Source organism: Solea solea, chromosome 1 (genome assembly GCF_958295425.1).
Source record: "Solea solea chromosome 1, fSolSol10.1, whole genome shotgun sequence".
In the NCBI taxonomy this organism is placed as follows: Eukaryota; Metazoa; Chordata; class Actinopteri; order Pleuronectiformes; family Soleidae; genus Solea; species Solea solea.
In genome coordinates, this window is record NC_081134.1 from 8867032 (window position 1) to 8894706 (window position 27675).

General features: G+C 41.4%; 1 protein-coding gene across 3 annotated transcripts in view; it reads right to left on the minus strand.

Annotated features, from left to right (window-relative positions):
• kcnn1a (potassium intermediate/small conductance calcium-activated channel, subfamily N, member 1a) overlaps positions 1-26166 on the minus strand; it is a 52259-nt gene extending 26093 nt beyond the window's left edge. Inside the window, exon 1 of one of the 3 annotated variants that reach the window (XM_058635598.1) lies at positions 26096-26166. Coding sequence is in view for 1 of the 3 variants with exons in the window: in XM_058635592.1 (XP_058491575.1) it covers positions 18843-20186 (1344 nt within the window). In the remaining 2 variants the exon portion in view is untranslated. Of the gene's footprint in view, positions 1-11429; positions 11514-18842; positions 20350-26095 lie in introns of those variants that run through there. The other 2 variants (XM_058635592.1, XM_058635617.1) reach the window with 2 other exon arrangements.
• Positions 26167-27675: the final 1509 nt, after the last annotated feature.

Genomic DNA, 27675 nt, shown 5'->3' on the forward strand with positions numbered 1-27675 from the left:
ACACCCAACACAACCGACAAGCCTTCAATTAATAAGGTTTAATGAACCCATGTAATCAAAAACTAGGAGCCTGTGCAACTGCCCCTCAAAATGTTTGCATGTAAAAGCTGAAAAACGAGACACAAAATGTAATCCTAATTTGGTTTCCAACGACCTGGCGATACATCAGAGTTATATAAACATGTTGTGACATCCACGAGACAAAGTAGGAGCCTGAGACGTAAAAGGAGACGGACTGGGAAGTGTAAATGGGATCATTCATCATGAAACAAGGTCATCAATGAGCCAAGCATGGGCAGACCTTACATGAATACATGTTTGTGGGTGAGAGAGAATAACTGCATGGGCACATTCAGAACCCTGACTTTTGATAGTAATAACTTTGCAATGGTTAAGTATGGGGCTGTCAAAGTCAATCGTCAATTACATGCGTTAATACAGCCGAGATTATCACGATAAAATTATTTAAATAAAAAAGAATTAAGAGGTTAGCGATTGTTGGGCCGAATGTTTCATTTAAGAAGCTGAGCGAAGGAACCATCAATAAAACAAAAGTTACCTGGGCGTCACGGCACAATTTATTGACAATAACTGAATGACTGCGATCCTTTTTCTTGACTAATCGCTGAGACCTGCGCATAGGAATTCCTCGACATCGCCAACGAGTTTAAAGTAAGTGGCAAACTAACCACTGTAGGCACCGATAGTGCCCGTAATATGCTGGCAACTGCCCGCCGGCTTCCACTTGGACACCTACGCCGCGTGGCTTTGAAACCACAGTTCTGTAGTAGCTCTGTGTTTAAAAAGAAAGATTCAATTAAACAATGGTGTCTGAATTGGACACCGTATGATTACTCATTAATGTAGTCATTAGATGAAAAGCAAACTTTTAATTGCAATTAATCGCGATTCATTTTTTTTTATCTATTGACAGCCCGAGCCCTAATCTTATAGTACATTTTAATTGACACCAACACCTGCCGCGAACCCTCATGTGGAGGACAAAGTGGTAGAAGATGGATACATGGATTTTGATTTACAACATTTCCATGTCATTTTCAAAATGAGAATAAGTCTATAGTTATTCTCATTATTAAACTATTACATGGGTGGTGTTACTGTAATATTATCTCCTTATTACCACAATATCAGCTGACAATATGTCACCATGTTGTTACTGTACAGTGTCACCATGTCCTTTGCTCTTTTTTTCCGTTCTTCCTCACACTTTTGCAGCAGGGGTCCTCCCATCCCAAAATCTCAAAGCACTCAATCACTTACCATACTCTCACCCACTTAGCCAGCAACTCAAGCATCTCTTTCTGCATTTCCCCCTGCAATCTGACTAAAGAGTGCGGTGGAAGGTCATGGCAGGCCAACTTTGCCAGCGCTGTCCCCTAATACCCTCACGGAGGAGACAAGGGGAGGCTGCTCATTCCGTCGACCAATGGCTCAATTTCAGTCTGAATGGCACACGGCATCCAGGTTCTATGAAATGGAGCCTCATAATAAAATTGAAAAGCCTCCGTGCAGAACAGTTTAAATTAAGGAAACCTCTCTACCTCCCCTTCTGTCTTTCTCTCTCCTGCCGACTCAAATCTAATAGAAAATCTACTCAGCTGAAGGCTTGAAGGCCTATATATACCGAAAATGGAACTGTGCTTTTTCTAATGTTCTCAGTTCTGTGTGTGTTTTCACATGTGGACGACTGTTTAATTGTGTGTGTGTGAGTGAGTGAGTTAGTGGGTGGGTGGGAGGATACGTGCATATGTGTGCTAGTTAAACAAGATGAGCCTCAGCCCGGCGTTGGATTAGACTGGATATTGACAAAGACCGAGTGCAGCAATGAAACAAGAATGAGTTGGAATTGTTTTGATAAATCCAGATGCATGTGCAAAATCCGTTAACAGCGCGCAGAGAGCGACAAAGCTGATATTAGACGAAAGAGCAAAAGGGAAAAAAAGCAACAAAACAAGGGATAGATCTAAAAATGGAGGGAACATGAAAGATAGAGGTGCTGGAAAAGATAAATGAGAAAGAGGGAAGACAGTTCCCTGTGGGGGTCTCTGTCAGCCCCTGGAGTGATTGAGAGCTGCAGGCTATATTCTCCTGTTTGTCCCTGCACACTAGACGCTGTCACATTTCTCTGACAGGCCAGCAGGCATCAGTGCTCCTCTGTCTTTCCCTGACCAGCATAGGGATCATTACTCAGTGCTGGTAAAGACACGGGGAAACCAGGGGCCGCTGACGTTTCTTCATTTAGGAAAATCCACCCTCAGAAACTCTCTCTGTGTACTGAAAATGAACAATAACAATCCTGTTACACACCATGAAATGTTCAGACGCAACAGTAAATACAATGTTCATAATGTATATATTTCTCGTCTTATTCTTTTATATTGAATTTTAAAATTAGAATGTTTATATTATAAATCAAAATAATGTCTTTTTCTTAATTTAATCTGTCTCAATGTTTATTAAACCAGAGAGTTTGTTATGCACCAAATCACCAAATTAATTGTATGCTTTAAACAAAGTTGACAATAAAACTAATTCTGGTTCTAAATGAACGTGAGTTATCTTCATCAGTGGTCTATAAATGAACTTTTGCAGCCGAAGAAAGGCTCATACTTCATGTCCTTACATGGGATAACATCTTCCGTACAAGAAAAAATGGGATTTTTCCTTTCTTTCCTTTTCCTTTTTTTTAACTTAATACAATTAACCAGTAACCAAAATATTACACCATGCAAGCAATAACAAGACATGGAAAAAATCAGTACAGATACAACATTTTTCTTCCATAAAGGAAGAAAAACGTGGCAGACCTAGACCCAACACATCAACTCAGCAAGAGAATTCAAGATAACAAAAAACTGACATGATTTAAAAAAAATCAAGCTCTCCACAGTCACCTCAGGGATGCTGTAACCTTTAATGAGGCTAAGAACTAGACTACAGAGGAAATATGGGACAGGATTATGGCTCCACAGCTGCTAAAGACGTTAACTATCAAAGGAAACTGGAGAAGGCATTCAAGGCTGCTCATCTTCCTCGTGCCACTTTCATTATCCTGATTTGGTTTTGACTTTTCCGTCTTGCATTTATTGGTGTTGTCTTTTGTCCTTTTCCTGTCTGTGTAGTCTGTAGACTTAACTTCCTGTTTTATCTCCGTTTTCTCAGTTCACTTTACATTCTACACATTCCAGTCATTCCTTGCCAGATCGTCTTGTATGTTCCTCATGTGCTTGTGGGTGTTTTTTGCCATTTTCTCCTGTGTTTTAGATTATTTTGCTTGTGACTGTCTTTTGTTTCCTAACCCTTTAACGCCGAGCGTATTGCAGACGACATGTTGAGCAAGCACACACTTTTGAAAAGCTAAGAAGTTATTGCGGTAATTTCACTCGTGCTGTTGCAGGATGTTGGCGAGACAGCGTCTTTGTCACCAGAGAGGAGAGAGTTGGAAAAAGCCCTGTATATAGTTTCCATTTTTGGCCTGTTTTTGCACATTGAGACAAAGACTCAAACAAATGTTATTTCAAATTTCAAATTTTTTTCTCAATAAAACTTTTTGTTTTTCTTCATTTTAAATTGTAATACACTATTTTAACATGCAGTAAATTGTACATAACTGCCAGATATTGAAAGTTATTCTGGAAAAAGAGCCCTTACTCACAGGACATTTTCTGGCCCTTTTTATGGTTAAAATACTACAATGTAACACTACAATGTAACACTACAATGTAACAAATAACAATAACCTATAATCCACACAATGCAAAGCTTTCTTGTCAGGTATCACACAGTCGGAGTCCAAACGTTTGACAAAACATAATGTTTTCGCTCCTATAAGTCAGCCTCCCTTGTGTCACCTCCTTTTGTTCCTCAATTGAAAAAGTAGCCAGAAACAAGACAAACCCACCGTGGAGCAAAAGAGCACCTGTGCATGCCTGTGGGAGTGTGTTATTGTTAGGTCTAATAATGCGCTGTGTTCAACAGAGACGCAGCGCTATTATAATAAGGATTCAACGTGGCTACTCCACGTGTGCTCGTGCTCATGTGAGTCGTATAAACTAGGTCCTAGGGAGATTGGGGTTGGGGGTGGGGGTGGGGGGGGGGCTTTCCCTGTGGAACATCCCTACCTCATTAGAAGCAATTTTAATTTCCAGCAAATTAAAGGAGGGGCTTGTTAGGGACCTGATTTGTAGATGCGAGCCATGAATGATGTGCTGATTCTGGTGAAACGGTTCAACAAACTGAATGTACGTGAGGTCAACACACTTTTCGTCAAATCAGATTTGTGTTATTCATATTTTGAATATTCAACGTAACTTCCCATGGTTTTCAGTGCCTCTGATTTTCCATCACCAACACGTCGATAGATCAACTTAGAAATCATAGAAATTGATGTTGCTTTTGAACTTTTGAAAATAATCACGTTTTACACATTATGTAATCACAAACATATCATTATTGCCGTTCTTTCCAACAGAGTCTCTTTCTAAAGCTTGATTCGTTCGTTTGTTCTCAGTAGAGGTCACAGTCAGGGTCAGTCTGGGATTTGGTGCCCCACCAACCACCACACCACAAAATGATCCTTAATGGTTTCAACACAAAATGTGAAATTGTATTTCTCTAAATTCAAATTATTTTTCAAACCCACAAAGCAATTTTTCCAGGGAAAGGTTTAAGACATATAGTGAAGGTTTATTAATAAAGGTAGACAAGTCAGATGTATAATTTTGTCTCTTTTTGCTGTGTTTATGTTCATAAAAACATGTGTTAATGTTCATTAAAACAAACACACACTTACTTTGAAATGAAATCATCAATCATGTTTGCAGTTCTACTTGTTACATGAGTTACTTTCATTATTATGATTATTACTGTGCTCCAGGTTTACTGGGTGATGGCACAGTATCACAATCAGCGGCATAGCTCAGATCAGTCGATGCCGCCGTGAGAATGCCTCCACAAAGCTGCCTCCTTGAGATTTGACATTGTACATGGTAATGGGACCTGAAGAGCATTTTAAAGTTGTTACTAATCAGCTCTCTAAAGCATCCTCTTTATGTTGGCTAATCAACAGTATTGCCCCATTCAACTCAATAGTCCCCCGTTAGGGCTGATTGCATGATTGATGCCACTCATAAAAGGGCAGCCTCGGTCCTTGACAAATTCCAAAACAAAAACAGAGACAGACGACGAGAGAAGACGTTCTGACCGTCACAAATCACAGTCATTGTCCTGCACCTGTGGAGCAGAGCACGACTGCGGCCGCTTCAGCCGCGCGCATGCCATCCATTATCATTCACGGTGTGCAGTTATCTGCTCTCTCTCAGATGAGTACAGTTATGTGTTAGAGAGGATAAAGAAGTGTGTGTGTGTGTGTGTGTGTGTGTGTAGGAGAGCACAGTGTAACGTTATGTAACATTATGATCCTGTTGTGTGAACAAGTATGAATTATCACCTAGAAAGGTCTCTTGCACTGAAGTCCTTGTGCCAGTTAATCAAAACACCTGGTGAGACTGTATGTGTGGCCAGGGACGCAAGACACACACAAATGCTCTGGAAAAAAAACTGAATTATAGCTTAGTCTATGTTGGACCCTGAGGACAAAGCCATCTTCATTAAGTGACTATTTCCCAGATGACTATTTGACATCCCAACAGGACAGGAGGAGCCACATATTTCTCACAGAGATTATCACCCTTAAGTGCTCCATAAGCCACACCGCAATCCCACAATCTCGCCATCCTGTCACTATACATTCACTACTGTGGGAACCAACAAGAGCATCACTGTATAAATGCCACCGTGTGACAACCTCCATTTTCATAGCGAGGTGATTGTAAGTCATTTGAAAACAAGCCCTCGGTAAATTTAAGCCGAGGCCATTTCTTACTTTCTCCAAAGGGACAAACATCAATAGCGGAGGGAGAAGCCAGGACAACCTATAGCATAGGACGGATCAATAGCACAACAAACTCAGTAAAGATTGACTGGAGAGTTGCCTGGAAACATCCTGCTCCAGATTTATGACGGGAGGACGACACGAGCCAACAGGAGAGTCCCGTCGAGGCCAAGAGAAGGAGAGAAAGAGGGAGTGATGGAGATCAGAGGATTGTCATTTCCCCAAAGAATAGATCATTTTTTACAAGCACATAATAGGGGATGTAATAATGCTCCATATGTTTCCATTTCTGTAACAGTCAATATTGTTATAGAAATGGGAAAAATTGTCCCCGAGTGACTGTCTCGTCTGCCAGTAAAGAGTCCTAGTGATTTATTTTGAAGTGCTAAATGCAAATTTCCAGTTATCTGTACGAAAGTCTTAGTTTGTCATGTTGATATTAGTAGTTTTTTAAAGAAGTAACTGTATATAATATACATGCTGACCAGTGGTGTGAATACAGCACATTTCTGTGTATTGATACTGAATTTGTATTTCTGTTCAATGCCCATGTCAATCATTTATTAGTATTACTTTAAGAAACTCTTTTAATACAGTACATAAATTCAGCAGAGAGAAGTAGACTATGTACTTTGATATATGTACTGTTATGTTGTTACTGCTAAGATTTATGTCAAGGTGTCACTCATTTCCCTCGGTTTCATATTGCTTTATGTGCATTATGTTTTATTTCCTTTCAGACCATAACAAATCACACTAACTGAAGACAGTACGTGACTACTGTGGAATAAAGCTAGCCGAGCTGAAATTCGATTCTCTGACCGGAATCTTTTCTGGTACAAGTGCCTGAGGTCAAATTTCCTCACAACATCCGTGTATTTCCAAGCCATTTTAATGAATTGCAATAATATTGTGAATTGTAAATTATGGTCAGGATAATAAACACTAATAAATCCTTTTGTTGTAGTCCCAGTATTTGCTTTGTCTTCCATTTCTGTTTCTAAGATGAGACCTTCACGGCGGGAAATGAAGGAGAAATGACATCTACTGAAGCAGACAGTATATGTTTGACATTCCAATAGGAAGATTAGTGAAATGGTGACAAGATGAAACGGAACGATATCAGGTTCCTTTGCTCCTTCACTCTAACAGAGAGCCCTTACCATATGTCAGCCAGCGCCTACATGCTCCGACTGGTGCAGTGGTCTACCAGAGACTCAAGCTAATTGAATATCCTTATCTGTCTCTGAACCTCTATTTTCCTCTGGTGAAGTGAAACAGAGGCCAGTTGGAAAAACAGCACATTTATATTCCGCCAGAGAGGCTTCTTGAAAAAAAAATGTAACACACACTTGCACGTAATCTCTTTAAGGCAGGTGAACCATAGCCAGACCCAACACTGTCCTGTACAGTTTAAAGTTTGCCGTCTTTCATGGAAGTCTTTTACATCTCACATGATAACGGTTGTGGGAATTGAGCTAAAAGCCTCCAACTACAATCTCCTTTTTTTGTTGAAATTAAGTGCTGCAGTTTTCTAATGCCCCTTGGGCCCTTTAATGTAAATTGACTCAAAGCTTCTTTCTTTTTTTAGCCTGACAAAGAATAAGAGGTGGATGGGGAGTGAAAATGGGTGATCGAAAAATGGACTCTCAAAGAAAGAGAAAGTGGAGAGACTGCAGGCATCATTGTTCATGAAAGGGTTAAAGGGAAAGTGGCAGTGACAAAAGGGGAAGTGCAGACTGCTGGGCCATTAAGGGGTTAACAGTCAGAGGGAGGCCAATAATGGAAGCTGGCGTGGTATAGAACCAGCATGTGGAGAGCCAAACACCATAGAAACCAAAACACAGAAAAACATGGAGAGATCCAGAGAGGGAGGGAAACACACACTTTGTTTTTTTTGGTTTTTTTTTATGTCAGCAACATGTGAACACTCACGCCTAATCTGCTGAATAAAACGGAAGCTTTTTTTTTTTTGACCATTCTCTTCTAAAAGCACATGCACAACCATTAGCACACACGCTTTGTTCAGCCTCTTTGTAAACACAACTGCAGATGCATAATTAAGCACGGAGCCCAGATGCTGTGGCTCAAACAGGAAAACGTTCTTGGAAAAGACGACAGTGCAACAAGACGGGTCTTCCACGCGACGAGAACCTGCAATAGAGTTAATGTGGCCTCTATCATCTAAAGACAAGACTGTGGCATCCACATGATGATAATAATACACTAACGCTGATCCTCCCACTCATTCACTAGCTCACTTTCTCTCTCTCTCTCTCTTTCCTGCATAAACTCAGGTACAGACAAATATGCAAATATGTGCCAACATGTAGAACAAACACAAGCATGTCAGGATAATGCCCCATGTTTTTGTTTTTTTTCTGCAGTCAATCTCAGCAGACCTGCGCTGACGGCTGTTTCATATTCCACAGCTAGGTGACTTGAGGTAATAAAAGCACAGGGGAGGGGGGTTGCTGAAGAAAAGCAGCTTCATTCAACTCATCTTCTCTATCACGGTGCAAAGCTTGTGTGAAGAAGAAGAGCCACCGTGGATGGTGACGGCAAAGGAGTCACACATCTCTGTTTAATTAAACCCGGTTGAATTAGTGATGTTACACCTTTATTTTGTGATATGAGCATTGACTTGTGAGGAGATGGTGTTGTTCCACATTTAAAGCTGCAGTAATTCGTTTTTGGAGATTTTTTTTTTTTTAATGATATTATTTGTCCTCTGATTGGTCTCGATGAACAGGAGCAACGTAACTTTATTCTATCTGAAAACAGACGCCGTCATGCAAAACTATCAGACCTGACTGCGAGATTATTTGTGTGTATACTGCTGAATCTCTTTGTGGGCACTACTTTGTGTTTTCAGTCATACTCTAATATGTTTGTCTCACTTTACTAGCACAATGTTGCTGTTGTCGCCGTCTGTCTTCGCATTAAACACATCACTTCCTGTGTGCAGTGCAGGAATGTTGCCGGACGTCACAAAATCTGAAACGCTGCTATACAATGCTGTATCATCGGCAGTGTGAGGTGACCACGGAGTCAGGTCAGCATCTGTGTACCGAGAGGAGAGCTGACATGCTGAAGCGACACACCAACGATGTTGTGTTACACATTGCACGTCTGATTTTGGGAACGCAGACGTGCTCTGAATCTAAAATCACACGTGGGGGCGGCAAATTGTTGGCTTGTGTAGTTCAGTGTAAACAAACAAAGGTGGCATAAAAAGGGAGTCTTCCTTATGAGAACACCGAGATATATATCTTTAAAAAAATATCCTGTGTTAGACGTGCATGAAACTCACTGGTCACTTTATTAGATACAGCCCTTCAGCTGCTTGTTGACCCAAAACATCTTATTAGCCACATCACTGCGTTGAGCCATGCAGACGTGATTAAGTCAACATCAAAGTGAGGATGAAAGATGATTTAAGTGATTTTGAATGTGACATGGTTGTTGGTGCCAGACAGGCTGCTCTGCTCTACCGGGATTTCCACACACACACAAACATCTCTAGGGTTTTTACAGAGAACGGTCAGAAGCGGATGTGCTACAACAGCAGAGGACCACTCCTGACACTTTATTAGGACGATGGAAAGAATACATACTGTATTCACTACTGTGCAAAAGTCTTAGGTCACCATTTATTGTTTTGACCATAGAGTATAATAGTTTCTCAGGAAAGAAAAAAACAGCTACAGATTGAAGTGACAATTAGCACGACCCTGGCTCTCTTAAACCTGCCATGTCATTTTTTATAAACCTGTGTTTGTTCTATTTCATGAGAAATATCTGACTTTCCTCTTTCACTCGACCATGCCAATACAAATATGCCAGTGGTCACAGAATATGACAGACATAAAAACAACAAAGCTGTTGTTGTGCTGTCGCACACATAGAAACACAAAGGCCTCCCTATGAGAGGCTCGGTTGCTTCCTCTATATTTCCATAGAAAGTTTTCCATAGAAATTGTTTATATGCAGGTATACAAATATACCACAAACACTCTGTAAACTGCTGAAGGCAGGGTACATCTGATTAGATGTGGATCAGCAGAGCCTTTTTGTTCTTCAGTGAATATTTATCAGTGGATAGAGGAGGCTGTGACTGACTTTTACTGGAGAATAGTTGTGTATCATGCACTATAAATTAAGCAGTGTGCGCCAGCTCAGGGGATCTATGGTTAACCTGGGGGCAAAGAGACCTGCAAAGGCAGAATAGGATGCATATACTGTATATGTGCATACACAATTGCATGCACTTACATATAAAACAAACACACTTGGTACCTTGTGAGCAAGGGCAGGCTGTGAGCTAAAACGATTTGTGTGAACAGAGCATGATGAAATCTCACATCTCATTAATGCACGACCAAACTGTGTTTAACAAACATTTGAAAACAGCTCGCAGGCAATATTGAAATGAATCAATGAGCTCACATGTCGACAGTATTACAAGATTATGTGCGCACACACACACACACACACTTATGCAGTATGAAGCCATCTGACATCCGAATCGCTCCATCTTTGTAATGAATGACAAATATCTGCTTGTACGGCCGCATTACTCAAACTGTTTTGTGATGCGATCATGCCCTGACGCAGGAACAGCCTCGGATCAATAACTTAATTAGCCATAAAGCATATGCATTGCAGCGATGCATTATATGCCTGGCATCCCTTGGCTAGGATCTTACAGGAATTACCATATAAATTAACTATGGCCATTTATTAACCAAGCATGGTGGGGACTTGGCACCACAACGGAGCAAAAAAAATAAAAAATAAAAAATAAAATGCAGAAACACACATTAGAAAAGGGAAACATCACGGGAAAAAGATCGAACAGTCAAGTTACAAATTGCATTGACTGCTGGCAGAGCAAAATCATCCGCCATGCTGTGACACAACCCATAGAGCAAGTAAGCAACGAGGCTGCTCACGACAACTGAGGAAACCCCCCCCCCCTCCCTCACACACACACCGACACACACACACACACACACACCAACACTCTTTCTTTCCACTCTTTGTATTCAACTGGACTGCAAGTAATTCAATACACCTCTCCTTGTGCTGGCTCACTCAAATGAAACGCAAAGCGAATGAACTGTATTAAGTGGAGCAGCATTTGAACACCAGTTACAGTAGCGTCCGTGTTTGTGTGGGCTGCCCTACACGTTGTGTGTTATATTAGAACATGTTTGTGAGCCCATGCCGTGTGTCAGAGGTGAGTGTGAAAAGAATTGTCGATTAAAAAAAAAAAATTATAATAATAAATCTTGTTCTGCACGATTCCTTGACCAAACCTTGTACACCGGAGACCGAGAGACTGCCACACAATACCGGGCTGATCTCTCCATAGCAACACATGGTAACACAAATCTATTTCAGAGCAGGAGTTCAGCCTTGCACTTAAACACAGCGCACACAAAAAAAACAAGGAAACAGGGAATGGGAAAACAGCAATCAATTATTAAAAGAGCTTCATGTTCATACTTACTGTTTGTTGCCGGCTGCAGCCAAAACTAAGAGGCTCCCACCTACCTCTCTTCCTACAATCACAAGTGTTTGTTACTATCAGAGAGCTGCAGCAGTGCCACTCCTCTGCCTTTAACAGAGGTTGTGAACTCGGTTCTGCCCCTTGTCTGACATTTAATTGTTCGGTGGGGTGTGTTTATTTTCTAGGTGGCGACTGCCCTCCCGGACTCAAACGCAGGAGGCAGTGGAAACATGGACGTCTAATGAGAGAAAAACAAACGCAGGCCCTGTAACAACAGCTGAGAGATGACCGATAGAGAAAGTTTAAATCAACATAATGTTCCTCCTGGCATATGCCTGCTTGTAAATCATGACGCTGTAAGCAGATCTGTCTACATCAATTGTTTCGAGCTCCAGCATTCAGCGTTACCTCAGCGTTATTTCAGAGCCAACAAAAACACACAACTGATAAGATAAACTACTTTTCTAAAGAGGCCTGCCAGACCCATTCCCTCACATTTTCCTTCATTTAGACAAGAATAAATGTACCAAAAAAACACCACTGTGACAGGATACACTTAGAATTAATCATTTTAGTCATAAGGAAAACATGACAGTGAAAAGCAGAAAACATCATTTACTGTTTAAAGGTTCTAGATGTATAAATTCAATGGACAGCGTGTAGGATCTTTTGGTTTGTTGCTTTGCTGTATTAAGACATAAAATGACCATGATGTGTCATCAGAGTTTGAGGAAACCGCAGTAAATTCATTTTCATTTGTGTGATGCAAACTGGGTCGAACAATCATCGGCCTGGACCGTTATTGGGGGCAGATATTAGGCATTTTGCGCTGCTGAGGCTCTGCTGCCGGCCATTTGCTCTCAAGCCACTGCTTCAGCTGACAACAGCTGACAACTACGTGGAGTCTCTTACTCTTAATTACAATCTGTTACCAAACGTCCATATAAATGACAAGAGGGAAAAAAGAATAGCTCAGAACTGGGCAGTTCCAGAATCCAGGAGTTTACACAAACATTAAGGCACTTAAACTGAGTTTAAATGCAGACAGATACATATATATATGTGTATATATATATGTATATGTATATACATATATACATATACATATATATAGAAAGATATATGGGTTCAAAATATCAGTTATCATCCTCAGTAGTATTTATATATACATATAAATACATATGTGTATGTGTGTGTATATATATATATATATATATATATATATATATATGCAGACAGATACATATATATATATATATATATATATATATATACACACACATATATATAGAAAGATATATGGGTTCAAAATATCAGTTATCATCCTCAGTAATAAATAATATTGATATCAACGTTGGGCCGTGACAGACATGCCAGTGTGAATACTTTGCTCTCAGGTGGGGAAGCTAATTGGGGAACTTCAGCCAAGTTTAGCCGAGCACTCTCGGTCTATTTTTGTCACCTCGTCATCTCCTCTCATAATGTGGTAATTCTATTTTAAATGCTAAAGATTTGACATAATATATCACGTGTAAAGATTGTAGATTGGTTGTTTTTTTGCCTTAATTTGTGGGTTGATATTTGTGTGGCAAAGAAATCATTCAAACTCTACTTTGCAAAGCTTTTACACACACACACACACACACACACACACACACACACACACACACACACACACACACACACATTCATGCTAAATCCTGCAGTCATCGTCGAAGAGACACTAAGTTGGTTGCAAGTGCCACTGTAATGTATGCTGTGTTGACCTTTCCTGGATCATATGGGGTGATTATATGCGCGTTGGGCTGCAGTTTGGCAGGGGCTGCACGAAAAGGCTTTACTGTAATAGCTATTCTCCCCTTTCAAGCAATCCATTCTACAATGACACATTCAACCTTATGTTCTCCAGAAAGGTGGGCCGACACACACACACACACACACACACACAGAGAGAGAGAGACAAATACACAGACAATATTGATTAGTTAAGTCATTTTTGAAGCAAAATAATTGAATATGATAAATCGAATATTCTCAATTTCCAGCTTCTTGCAGTAAATGTAAGCATTTGTTGTTTTGGTCTGTTCTTTTAGGGGAGTGTAGACATTTAACTGGAAAAAATAATAATTAATAATAATATGAATCAAAAACCAAGTGTTTGATTTTCATTAATCATCATGTATCTTGGGGAAATGTTAAAACTTCTCAAATATCAGGAGTTTTACACTTCTTTTTTAATAGTAAACATGTTTTTTTATGGATGGACGATTAAAGTCATCTGTCTGAAAATGTCATCGAGACTTTAGTGTTTACAAATGTATAGAAAGTTGAAAATAAAAAGATCAAATACATGGGGAAGAAAGTCAAAATGTCTCTCTTCCAAAAGTGGTGGGGAATTCTTTACCAAAAGACTAAATCAATAATGAATGAGTTGTCAAGTGAAGCACTAAAATATCGGTCCATTTTGTCAACAACAGCAAGTGAAGCGTGAAGAACTCATCAAGCTTGGACTAATACAATTAATCACAATTATTTCAAATGTGTGTGAAGGCTTGAATGTGAAAAAAGAAAGTGCACTTCACTATCAGTGGGACTTTTTATCCGTTTTATTCCCCGTCAGAGTTCAGAAAAGAGCCCTCTCCATTTCAGCCATGGTCGCCATCAAATCTGACAAAATTATAATCTGTTGGTTTTTTTGCTAAACATGACGTGTGTGTGTGTGTGTATCCTCTTTAAAAATCAGCCATGTTAAACAAGCGCAAACCCACCAGTGTTTATGTACAACAGTGTCCCTGCAGGGGATATCACCATAGCAGTTAAGTGGCAGACATTAGAGTACTTACACAGCCTATGACAATAGAAGCAGTGATGCACCTTTCAAAGCACAATGTTGTTAAGGCTGGAAACAATATCGTACTACCTGCCATCAGTTCAGTGGGCTAGCTATTCAGTTTCAGGGAGCATTGTGAGATACTGTAATCGTATACATTTTATCGGGCTTGTTCTGTCACAAGTGTTTTGTTTAAAGGGGTCGGAGTCGCCTCATTAAGGGCGAGTCAATAAGATGTAACCGCGATCCCACAAATATCCGTGAACGATAAGCGTGTCGCGCTGTATCAAAATACTTGGCATGGTTTGATACTTGGGAAAGGGTCTATCATGGGAGCACCTCTAAGATCATTTCCCCCTTTCATGACTGAAATGGGATTATGTCATACTTGTGTAATAAGTCGATGTATGAAGTTGCACTGTAAACAGCTGCACATTCACATCTTAGATGGTTTTCCAGGCTTTCATTTCACTTTAGCCTTCAAAGCAGCAGCTTGGTAAAGATCCCAGCTGCTTTAAACAGTATTGAGTATTCTCCTGGACATTTGGCAGTCTTTATAACTAGGTTTGACACGACAATCGGGTTAGAGTGTGTTTGTATTTGTCACCTCTTTAGGACTGTGACGCACTGACCTTGACAGGACCAGTAGTCCTGGAGACCAAAACCTGGTCCCATTTCTGAGGAAATGGTTTAGTGGTCAGATTTGGACTGTGGTTAAGGTTAGGGTAAGGCATCAGCTATGGCTCATATGCAGGAATTACGACCCATAGGTAAAAAAAATGTACCTACCCCCCCAGTGGTAGTATAATTAACAGCAATCTGGTATCTCGGGTGTGTTGTCATCAAGTAGCGTCGATGAGGTTTCCACTGGCAGTTGCTTAGTGGTTAAAGCATTGTCTTTTGGTTTGGTCGACATACGTTATTGTCTGTAATTGACTGTAATTTATTAAAAACATACCTATGGGTGGTTCAGGGGTTGATCAAAACGACCCACAGTAAGGACGACTTGTTGGGTTATGGTTAAGCTGTCCAAACAAATGTAAGTTCATGCATATCCTAAGAAAAACAGCTGTGCTGACCTATATACAGTTTCAAGCATGGTCGAACTTCATTGTGAGTCCACTGTTTCACAGTGTTGAGAAATGTTCAACTTTCCAAGTGTCAGCATGAGCATCAGCCAATCAAAACAGCTCAAACACTACACGGCTGAAACAGAGGTCTTGGATAAGGTAATTCTCCCCGTTACAGATGGGTGTTTTTGCACCCAATAATGGATATTACATCACCATCATCGTGGCAATGTTAGCAACTCTTGCTTCGTAGTCGGCCATGAAAACTCTGCCAATAGCCACCGAGCACCAGGCTCGCCCACCATCAAGCTATGTGTGAATCCAGTGTAATTTCCTTCTGAAACCCTTTATTTTTGTTTTGCTCTCTCCTCAGAGCTCCAACCTCAAAATACAAGAAAAACACACTGCCGAGAGAACAGAGGCAAGTGAGGACGCTACACTGATACTGACTACATGTCTGAATCACCTGTTAAAAAAAACAAAAAACACTAAATATTATCATCCAGTCAGTGAGTAACAGGTACATCATCAAATCTGTTCTTAATAAAACAATTGGTTTAGTATTAACAGATCATTGCATGGGCTACAGACACCGGCTTTTAAAAATGTGTGTTTTCGCAAAAAATACAGACTATAGCTTGAACTTGATGCCACTGATTCAAAGACACTGAAAGCCTGAAAGGAAGCCTATCCTATGATATTACTGGTAGTTATTTGGAAAACTGTGGGGCAGACTCTAAATTAGAGGTTGACCTATTAATTGGTATAGTCAATTAATCGAGACTGCATTGGCCGATTAATTCCTTAGTTATGCAAGTTTAAACAAGAAACTTGGTAATTTAAAGCTAAGCAATTGTATAAATAGTCTGTTTACTAAACTGTTCTATTTCATCAGCTAAATACATTGGCCAAAAAAGGCATCATACATCAGGTTTCAGTTCCCCTGATTCTAAAAACCAGTATCAGCATCGACTAAGGCTGGATTATTAGTATTATTATTATTATCATTATTGTGATAAATGTCAGACAAATCAAGTTTTGCTTATGCTCCTGAGTTGAATAAAACCAGTTTACTGTGCTTTTAAACTTCTTCATGGACAGACAATGATAATTTATCAAACAGAGAAACATTTCATACATCTGATGTAAAACATCCATGGCAATTGAGAATTCTGAAGAAAAAGTAATAAAAGTAATATTCAAAAATATATTGATATATATGGAACCTTTGTCATAGTAAAATTAAAGAAAATTAATATTAATATTGTTGCATTGAATTATTAACCAACCAGTTGTGCTAATAGTTTGGCTCATTGTTGTTAATCTGTATCTTGGTCGTGAACACTGCTTCCTGCCTTCAGCTTTATTTGCAACTCTCAAGTGACAGGTGCATAGATGAAGGATTGATGGTTGAATGTTCTTTATCTCCCCCTTACCAAAAATGTTTTTTAATTATTTTCAATTGAAAATGAATGGCGGCTACTTTAAAATAAAAGTTAGGCTGTTCTTCAATAATTCTTAGTCATGGCACTGTTCTGCTGATGCTCTCAAACTGAGTCAAGTTCAGAACAGTCATGTCAAGGTGGTTTGATGTGTCACCTCCTTGCTACTGGTCCCTGCTCAGCCCCTGAAAACAGCCGCAGCATTTTAAAAAGGAGTCTGGTTCTTATTTAGATGCTGCACGCTCATCAATGCCTCCTGTGTCTTTCTCTCTTGTCCTGCCGTATGAGGAAAAAACGTCACCTCCAGTAAATGCAGTGGGAGAAAAAAGAAAAATGATCAAAACAACTTTCACAGCCAAAGTGAGTGTTTTTGCAATGATTAGCCATGATTCGGATTATTAATAGTCCTTGGTTGGAAAAAATAGTTTCCTGTGTCAGGTGTGATCAGCCGTCTTCAACTACAATGCATTTTAACAGCTGGAATGTTCTGTTCCAAAACTCAGCTCACTCATTTTCCATAAATGTACATAAAATCCTGAAGTGTTCATACTCAACTTTCCCAGGTCACATATTTTTGATTTTAACACGCACACACTGACAGGTTTGTGCAACTATTCTTAGGACACTGCATCAACTTTGACAGCCTAAACAAAACATGATCCCTGAACATAACCATAACCAGGTAATGCCGAACCCAGGGCTCTGGGTTAGTCAGGGCTCTAGAACCGCATGTGGTTCTTCAAAGCCTCTGCAGTGGTTCCCTGTAACTAGAATATGCGTCACATCCTATGTCTATGTCAAACTTGTGTTCAATATGTGGAGAGACATTCGCAGCACTTAATATGTACGTCTTCATGTACAAATGTCTTCATTTAATAGTCCTGTCCATCTTTGGATCCACAAATCATTGTTCAATATTTATTTCAAAGAGATAAAAACAGTGAATGAAATGTCATCATTTTCTTTTTCTACTTTTTAGATTTCATAAATGCAACAAATTGTTTCTAAAAAAAATATAGTATATCTATATATACAACCTTTGATTCATTCATTTTATGAATCAAATAGGTTGTGCGTATCCTTAACACAACCAAAACTCAAATTGTGGCCCTAAACTTAACCTATTCCTTCACAAATAAGGTTCTGACTCATCAGAACCAGGTTCTGGTCTCCATGAGGACTACTGCAAATACAAGCGCACACACACACTTGCTAACTTATGTTTTCATTTTCTGCAGGGATTTTACAACCTACTTTACAACCTTTGCTTGACATTATGTCCTGGAGAGTTGTCAGCTAGAATCTTCCATCCAATCAGATAGCTCATCCTCTTCATTTTCTTGTTGCCATGTGTCTGCTCAGCTGTTCAAAAAAGGCCCTTTGTTGCTTTATTGCCACAGAGCTTTACTGCCTTCACCTGTATGTATCGTATATGAATACAGAGAGAACCCCACAGCAAACAGAGAGCACATACAACCGCAGAAAGTGACTTTGGAAGTGTATATGGGCAGCAGCACATTGTCAGGTGAGCCACAGGTCTAATGATATAACCATTGTGTCTCAGAAGCCACGGTATCAAACCTGGCTCAGTGTCCGTTCACGGGAAACAACGTGCGCTTTGTTTCTAATTCTGCTGCCAGGAGACGTCATTTGAATATTTGCAGTGGGCCACCCAAAACAACACTGCAACATGGAACAGGTGTTTGTGTGCGCGCGTGCTTCCGCGTCCGCGTTTCAGAGCGCGCGCGCTCTAGTGACCAAATGAAACAAATGGCAGGTTAGGGTGAGAAATGCTGCAGGGTTACATTTATGTTGCTTCTCTTTGAGAGAAATCTGCCTGACACTGAATGAAAAGCCTTCACATACACGCTACACACAAAACATACTACGCGCGCTTACGACACACACACACACACTCACACACATACATGCATAGGCCAATTCTCCATCAAAACCATATGACAGGCGTGGTCATTGAGTGAAAAACGTTGAGGCCACTTAGTTTTTTTTGTAACCGGGGGCTAATTATCGGCGACATCGCATGAGAAACATGACAAATGTAGCGCTTTACCTTATGGAGGTCGATGCGTATCCTCTCCTCGCCTTTATGCGGGCTCTCTGGCCACAGGTGATAGCTGGAGCCGTAGTTGGGGCTGTCTTTGCTGCTGTTGCTTCCAGTCGCAGAAGAGTTCCCCGCGTATGCCTGTTGTCTTGCCGGGGGGGTTACGCGGGAGTCGCGGCTGTGTGGCTGTGCCTGCAGATCGCCATGCACGGCGAGCCTCCCAGACTTATTGCGGTCTTGTTCACAGTGCTGCGGACGCTGGGGACTGAGCCCCAGTGCGCCTTGCTGCTGCTGCTGCTGCTGTCGCTGCTGCTGCTGCCGCTGCTGATGCTGCTGCTGCTCCTGCTGTTGCTGTTGCAGCAGTGGAGCCTGGTGAGTCCTACATAGCTCTCCTGAGCCGCTGGCGCAGTAGTTGATAGGCAAGCTGCTCCCCACCAGCAGCTGTTGCTGCGCTCGTAATTGTGGGATCTGATGCTGCTGCAGGTCCTGAGTCTGGGAATCGAATGCTCTCCTGTTCTCCTCGTTTGACTCACATGCATTTAAAGAGCGCCCTTTCTGTGAGTTTGTACGGATTCCTTCAGGGGAGGGGTCCCTCTGTTGGAGTCTTAAATGACTGTGCTGTTGTTGCTGCTGCTGCTGCTGCTGTTGCTGCTGCTGCTGCTGCTGCTGTTGCTGTTGCTGCAACAACTGCCTGTGGTCTCGGTGCCCCCCTGCTCCTCCTCCTCCCCTGCAGCGTTCCACGATGCTTGCCTGTTGGTAGTAATTATTGGCACTCCTTTGGAGTCGATCCCCCCTTTTCGATTCCTGGCAAAACAGCAGAGAGGAGGAGGAGGAGGTTGGTGGTGGTGGTGGTGGTGGTATAGTCGGCGGAAAAGGTGGGGAGGGCTGCGGTGGGAGAAGATCGACAGGATGGTGTTGATTCTGAGTAAAGCTCGCCTCCTGCTCCGAAAAACTGCAGTGGCAGCTTGGAAAAATAGGCTGCTTCTCTGACTGCGACTGCGGCTGCTGCTGCTGAGAGCCGACCGGGGCCCAGGGATCCTGCTGCAGGCGTGCCGGCAGCCCGGTGTTGGGTTGAGTGTGTCGGTGTGAAGGTCGCTGGGCGGTGTCGTAGCTTTCCAGAGGCTGAGGGTCGCCGCTGTGAGCAGGTCTGCGAGTGGGCTGGCTCAGACAGGGAAGCTCCTGGAGGCTCTGGCGGTGCGCGGCAGTGGTGGATGTGCGGTCTCGGTGGTGAGAGGAGGGCGGGGGTGGCAGGCTGAAAACGGGAGCGTCTGGGTCTCGGCTCGGTTTGGCGCTTCCTGGCTTTTGGTCGGGAATGTGGTGCTGATGGACAGCTCCCGCGTACCGATGCCGCATCCCCCTGATCGCCGCGTCTCGCTGTGGTTGCTCCTTTGCCGTGCAGAGCTCCGACACCCGTTCATTGCGATCAGTCCCAGCAGAATAGGACCGACTTGTATCATTGGAAGGTTTGACCAGGACCTGCCTTAAAACGTCACTGTACAACCAAACACCCGCCTTCGACTGAACATCGCTCCATTGCCTGCTCTGCGCACAGGTTGCAGCGGATCGATCAATGTGTTATGTTATTACAACGGATCGAGTTGTGGAAAGGTGTTTGAATCCAGCTCACATGGTCGATCATCTTAATCCACTGTGGAGTGACTGGATCGACTTTGTCAGTGTTGCCATAACCACGCAACATAGTCCTAAAAAAAATCACTTTTACTGCTACGTCACCCAAACACATGCACAGGCCCGTCTAACATGTTTTCATATAAACCTATAGTTTATGATCAACTCTGACTGATTATGCTGGCAACAATAACAAATCATGAAAGCAACAACAATCACGCTCATTCTCCACGACACATTCTCACTTGTTGGGCCACAGAACACCATAAAATGAAGCGGGCTGTAACGATTACCTCATGCCACGCAGACTGTGCGTCTCGCAGTCATGGTATTTAATAATTTATCAGAATATGCCTGGTTTTGTATTACCAGGCAGAAATATTCAGAATGGGTGCTGCATATATACAGAGCCTGCAGTCGGCTCGCGTTGTGTGTGTGTGCGCTGGTGTTGCATGCTCACAGTGTAGCATGTTTATACTTCACTGGCACAGCAGTCGAAGCGGCATGGAGAGAAAGAGAGGGGCGCAGACGGCGCTGTCCATGGTTCTGAAGACACATTCAAAAACAAAAGCTTCTGTTGCGCTGTCAAGTACCACAGTTAACAGAAGATGGACAACTGTCCAAATGTCGGGTTGAAATGTGTCACACATTGATGGTTGTGACGTTTGGTTGTTTTTTTTAAAGTCTGTTTTTAAAAAAAATAAAGATCAAACACTGCACACTGACAAAATACATTGCTGACTACTCATCTGATATCGAGATTAGGGCGGAAACAATTACTTGATAATCGAAAATTTTCAAAAAGAATTTTTCAGATTTTTCAGCATCTTAAATGTGAATAATGTTCTGGTGTCTTTGCTCCATATAGCAAAAATAAATCATTCAAACTGAATCATTTTGGTTAATGAACAAAACAAGACATTTGAGAACATAATTTCCTGGGTTTAAAAAACAAAACAAAAAAACACAGATCAATTATTGACCAAAGATTAGAGCAAGTAATCAACAGATTAATCGTTATGAAAATAATCGCATTTGACAGTCTAACTTTTCAGATTCTCAACTGAGTGAAACTCAACTGCACTAACTTTACTTTCATTAGACCTACCATCAGGTCATGAATATGTAAAACCATATATACTGTATATATATATATATATAAAGCAATAATGTCTGTTAAGAAATGGTCAGTAATATGTTAATAATAAATAAATACCACCCTGTACAAATACCGTGGTTACCGTCAAATAAGTGGTTTCCAAGTGCAGTGTCGGAAATACAATATATAAATATGTAAATTAGTTTTATAATGACAGATGTTTCAGTTGCTATGGAACAGCTTTGTGGAACAAACTGCCAGATGACTGAGATCATAGTATACTGTACATCCAAAAGCAATCTAGAGAAGTTTCTACTGCTTAGTACACGTTCCTTGCAGTATTTAAAAACAAAACCTATGCCTTTAGAGGTTATTTCAGCATCAAACAAGGAGCATCTATATCACCTTTACATCCTTGTTGCACTCGACACACACTGGATAGCATGAGAAAAATAAACTGCACAGAACTTTTAGTGCAAGAGAGGGAGAGAGATAGGACAAGGCTCAGCAAATTAGAAAGGGGATTTAGAGATGGAGCGAGAGAGCCAACTCTTACATCATACATTAGCCACCCTTAATAAGTAATAATCCTTTCCTTAAAGCTGTCTCAGCCATTTGGAGTTTTGATGGATCTAAAGACTGCAGCGGTTGCACACTTTGCCTTAACCGCTGGAAGAAAGCTGAGGTACACACTGTTTTATGGAATCTGGAGCAGAGCTGCAGCCAGGGCTGCATCAGAAACCCGATCATTTTCATTAAGTAATTGGTTGCTGTGACCTGTGCGAGTTCCTTGGCGAGATGGAGTTTCATTTGCTAGTTTGGGAATCAATGTTACTGCTTCCACATGAATAATTAAATTAAACTTTACAACTCCTGAACACACACAAAAGTATTAAACTCTCCCCCCCTTTGGCCCCCACACACCCACAACCATAACAAGACCACACTATCGCACTCAAATAGAGTATCACACATTGAGTAAAACACTCAAATAGCCTCCATCCCTATCAAATAGCCTCTTAAAAGACTGCCACAAGAATGTGGTCTTTCTTTGAGTTCCCATACAACTTCAGCCACGTTAAAAAAAGCACACTGCATGTCTCTGTCGGGGTTCTTGAGACACAAGCAGACAAAGACGCGTGACACTAAAATGGTAGAGGAGGAAACATGGAGGAGACCAGTGGCTGCAGCGTGAAACCAAGGAAGCACATAAGCAGCCTGTAATTACAGAGAAAGAGAAAACCAAGCAGGGCAAAGCAGAGCGATGCGAGGGGAGAAACTGATAGTGTGAACTGAACACATGTGTGTGAGTGCATGTGTGAAGGCAAAACAGAATAAAGGGAGACGTATATAAATAGAGCAGGCGTCTCCATACAAGCTGAATTAAAAAGATGAAAATAATGACATAATCTCAATTCTGAAAGATAAAGATAGATACTCGTCTTTTTTAATCCCAAAACAGCTGTATGCCTCTGCGAGGTATTCTTTAAAGTGTGTCCATCATAAAATAATTTATCAGACAGTATCTCAAACCACCGTGCTCTTCTAATAGTGAACGCTCAACTATAAATAACATAGACTGTATCCATATTCTTTTGAATTTATCCAGAGGAGTGTCACTGTGTCAATTTTATGCAAGGCCTGTAAAGAAAATGTAAGACCAGAGGGTGTGTGTACAGATTTTACAATCCTCTGAGACACATCAGTTATCTTTGGATCTGTGAACAGAAATTACTTTCATTTCATTTTTGTAAAAAGCTTCAACATCAAAGAAAATGCATAGTAAAAGAACGTGTAATTCTTCTATTTATCTGACAATTTTGAAAACTAGTAAATATTGTACTATTTCTTATTGCAGGCATATTTTCTTAAACGCATCTTTGACATTATATTGTAATATTTTGGTGTTAAGAGTGAAACTGCTTCACTTTGTCAGTTTTCTACATCACATACAGCATATAGAAGTTGATAAGTTTACTCCAGCATCCAACAGCTGTTCTGAGCACAGAAAGTTCAAATATATAGAGAAACACAAAGAAAGAAAGAAACTACATTGTTTTACAGCGGAAAGGGAATAGCACTTTATCATGTGAGACACTACATTGTTGCCACTACATAGCCATGGAGTAGAAGACAGCCATCTTGAATTAGTCTGTCACTTCACAACATGTCATGTCTACGGCTGTCATCTCACACCGCTATGACTAACTGGACTGAAGCCTCAAGGAGAGACAGAGTTTGAGGCTATGGGAGCGACAGCAGGCCGGTGTTATTACCAGTGAATAATTTGATAAACATTCAGTTGGACTGATGCAGCTGGACTGTGTAAACCGTGATAAACAACCAGCAATTCCAGGGATAAGAGACAGGTTGTGACTCAACCCAAGCTGCTTCAGCGTGGCATGCTCAGTGCAGCCAGTGTGAGATGATACTGAGGGCAGACTGGAGACAGCGGACAGAGATACACGCTGCCATTCACAGCAGCAGCGGTGGCAGCAGCAGCAGCAGTGGCAGGGCCTTGTGCTCAATGGGGGAATTTATCTCCGACAGCGGAGATCATTAGTTAGATTTGCCTCGGCTATTCAAATGACTAAGCAGCTTTGCCATCATTCAGGAGGAGGCAGGTACAGCAGGAGTCACTGTTAAATATCAGCTGACATGTTAGCATCCCCAAGTCCCATAAATGAGTGGAAAGACCTGTGCAAGGCAGACAACTGTGATGAAGTGTTTTCTATTACTGCCACAAGCAAAGCTTTGGTGCAGGGAATGATAAAGTGGCCCATGGAGGCAGCAGCTGTAACACACAAGCATGCCAGGCAACATCTGAAATGAGATGTGATGAGATCCCATTGAAGGCATAAGGAGATACTCAAGAGGCATTCGCAGTAATCCAGACACACCGCTATAAGCTGAGAGGAGCAGAGGGGCAAGTGTTTTCATCCATCTCAGAGGATGAACAAGAGGGCAATTAGTCCACACAGAATACCCCTTTCCACACATACACAAACAGACATGAAGATTCTACCACCTTGGTTTGCTGAAGAAGTGTCTTCCAGGGCACAGGTCTGTTCATTCACTGTCTTCTGTGAGTTTAAATGTTGAGTGTATGAATGGAAATACAATGAAAATCTCTGTTGTCATCGCTGACAGGATTTGGCATGCGTACTTCTCATTACCCTAGCCTGTTCGTGATATCTAGATAATTCAAAAAGAAACTACCACAAAGCAGAGAAATAGAGCTTTGCGCCCATGTATTCGTCATTACGGTAGCCCTCCGGACTTCGACTGTCCGATCACAGACAAGATTCAGAAGCACTCACTCATTGAACAGTATCATGACGGTCATAAGAGGGTTAACTTATGTCCACATGAAACACAAAAAAAAAGGAATATAGGGAAAAACACTATGGAAAATAACTAGAAAATGTTGATTTGGCAGCTCCCACTTCCATAAAACATCTGTATCACCATTTTAGACATTATCTCACAAGCTTTACTTGTGTCAGTGTTAATACAGCAATGACACAAGTGTCTGCAGGTCTGTGTGCCGCATAACATCAAGGGGATACACGACAAAAAAAAATATGTATTGCCTTGTTTTCACCATGAACTGTGGCCCCCACAGAAGCACTGGGCCATCAACTTCTATTCACTCTGAGCACACAGTGATGTCACTGCGTTAAACGGAGCTGTTGATTATGAGGAGATTTGAAGTGGACAAAGAGGAGGAGGACAAAAAAAACACAGAGCAAGGTCCATTTATGATGCCGTCTAGTGTGTATCTGTGTGTTCAAAACATGTGCCTCACACTGTGCCTTTGCATCACTGTGCATGTGTGAACGCATGTGCAAACGCATGTGCATGCCTGTGTGGGTGGACGAGACCAGCGTTTGACAAGCGAGGCTCCGTTTGCCGTGCAGTTGTAAAATATGGTGATGAGAGATAAAGAGAGGAGAAAGCTCATCACACATGCAAAGGTTCAAAGACTCGGTCGCCGTCTCATCATCAGAGCAGCCACAAATACAAAGGAGACGATGACCAACTGACCCCCGATATTCACCAACCAAGCACCAGCAGGCAGAGATGGACTATATTCTATTAAAAGCATGTTTCATGAAACACTTTTCAGAAATCCGTGTCTTAAATTTGACCATCTTCCAGTATTTAGACACGCACAGAAAACTGTAAAAACTGCCAACACACCTAACATTGTATCGAGAGACTAATTTAACGCAGAGGATATATTCACACTAAATTGCAATTTCCTCAATGTAGCTATGCCTGATAAGAATTAGTCCCTGCACAATGTGATGGACCTGTTGTGATGTTAGATGTAAACAAGGCGAGCGGTGAAGATCATATTAGTTGCAATTTTATCATGCAACCTTTTTAAACGAATACTGAATGAAACAAGGGAAAGGAAATACAGCAGAGGAAAAAAGAAGAATAAAATTCATTAAGCAATCACTTAACAGCACCCATGTTTTCACTATACAGAAAAGAAAAGACAGTAAAGGAAAGGAAAGGAACGTACCTTGTATCAGATGGACGTTGATCCACATGTAGGCTCTCTGCTACAGGAAGGCACATCAACATGAATGAACATGATGATCAATGACAGTAAGACAATCAGTGGTCTTCTGTTCAGAAAAGAGATTCTCCCTGTCATTGCAGTCTCCTGTCGCATGTTGGAATAACCGGGAAAACCCGCTGTGGATTTTTCAGCCTATTGTTAAAGCTACACATGCTGCCACATCTCCCCTCATTTCTCTTCTCCACCTGTTTGTGCACTAAAATGCTTGAAATATCCACTTTCTTTCTGTTCTTTTTCCCCCCACCTTCTCTGTTTGTTTGTTATATATTTTATTTAATAAAATCTAATTTCCACCTTAAATGAATTAGGAGTAGGTGATGTAAATATGATTTACAGGGATCGATACAATTTGGGCTTCTTTCTTTTTTTTTCAAATCTAATCATGTGAAGAAGAAAAAGAGGAAGAAGGAGAAAATGCTGATGGGAGCTGTGACAAATAAAGAAAAGCGGCGGAGGGCGGTTTTATGACCTTGTGTGCGCTGACGTCCCCCTCCTCTTCCCCCGCCTCCCTCTGAATTGATGCGGGGATTCCGGGTGCTATTTTTAGCCACATGGTCGTGGAGAGCCGTACGTGGGTGGAGGAGAGAAAGAAAGCAGCAGCAGTAGCAGCAGGAGGAGGAAGAGGAGGAGGATGAAGAGCAGCACGGGGGAGAGGAAGAGAGGAGAAAGAGGAGAAGGGGGAGAAGGAGGTGGATGAGGGGTGGTGGGGTTCCCATCCCCATGCCGACTTGAGCTGCAGCAGAATCCACACAAAGCTCCACGCTGATCATGTGTGGGGCTTTGAATCGTGACCAGACAACTGGTGGGGGGGGGAGATGAAGAAGGGAGCGCCGTGTCATTGTCTCCACACATGACGGTACCGCGTGTTTTCTTTGATTTAGCATGAGATTTATGCTTCATTTTTACACCAGTCTTAAATTAAACAGATCTTTGAGTGAGAGAGAAATGGTGCAGAATTACAGTGTGTAATTATACTGTGGAGAATGAGAGGGGAGTGAAGAGGCTGATCCAAGAGGGAGAGTATTAAAAAAACACACAGCAATAAACCTGCAGTGACATTTGGATTTATAATGTAGGCTGCTGTGTACATTTCCACAGCTATAATTACTTATGTATGTCCATATATCCTATCTGTCATTTAATTTTACGTTTATGAGGTCGAAGTCACGATTAGGAAATATAAAAGGCCTATTTAGTGAACGCAGTGTTCTTTGGAGCTATATGGACATATTCACCCCACATGTATGAAGTCGGAATCTCTTCATATCTGGGTTTTTAGAATTGATCAATCTTTAAGTTTTGAGCGATTATTTTTCTAATCCTATGATATATCATCATCATCCTTTTTGTGGTGTGTCTTGCGTCTACAGTTAACTGCCTCTAATGTGCAGTTGTGCAGCAATAATAGCCCGAGCGCTTTACATTTCTGTACAATACAGCCTATAAATTAAGTCATGTAATTAGCCGCACAGAGTGAAATTATGCAGGAGGAAAGTGACGCCTGGCATATGGAGAGAGGT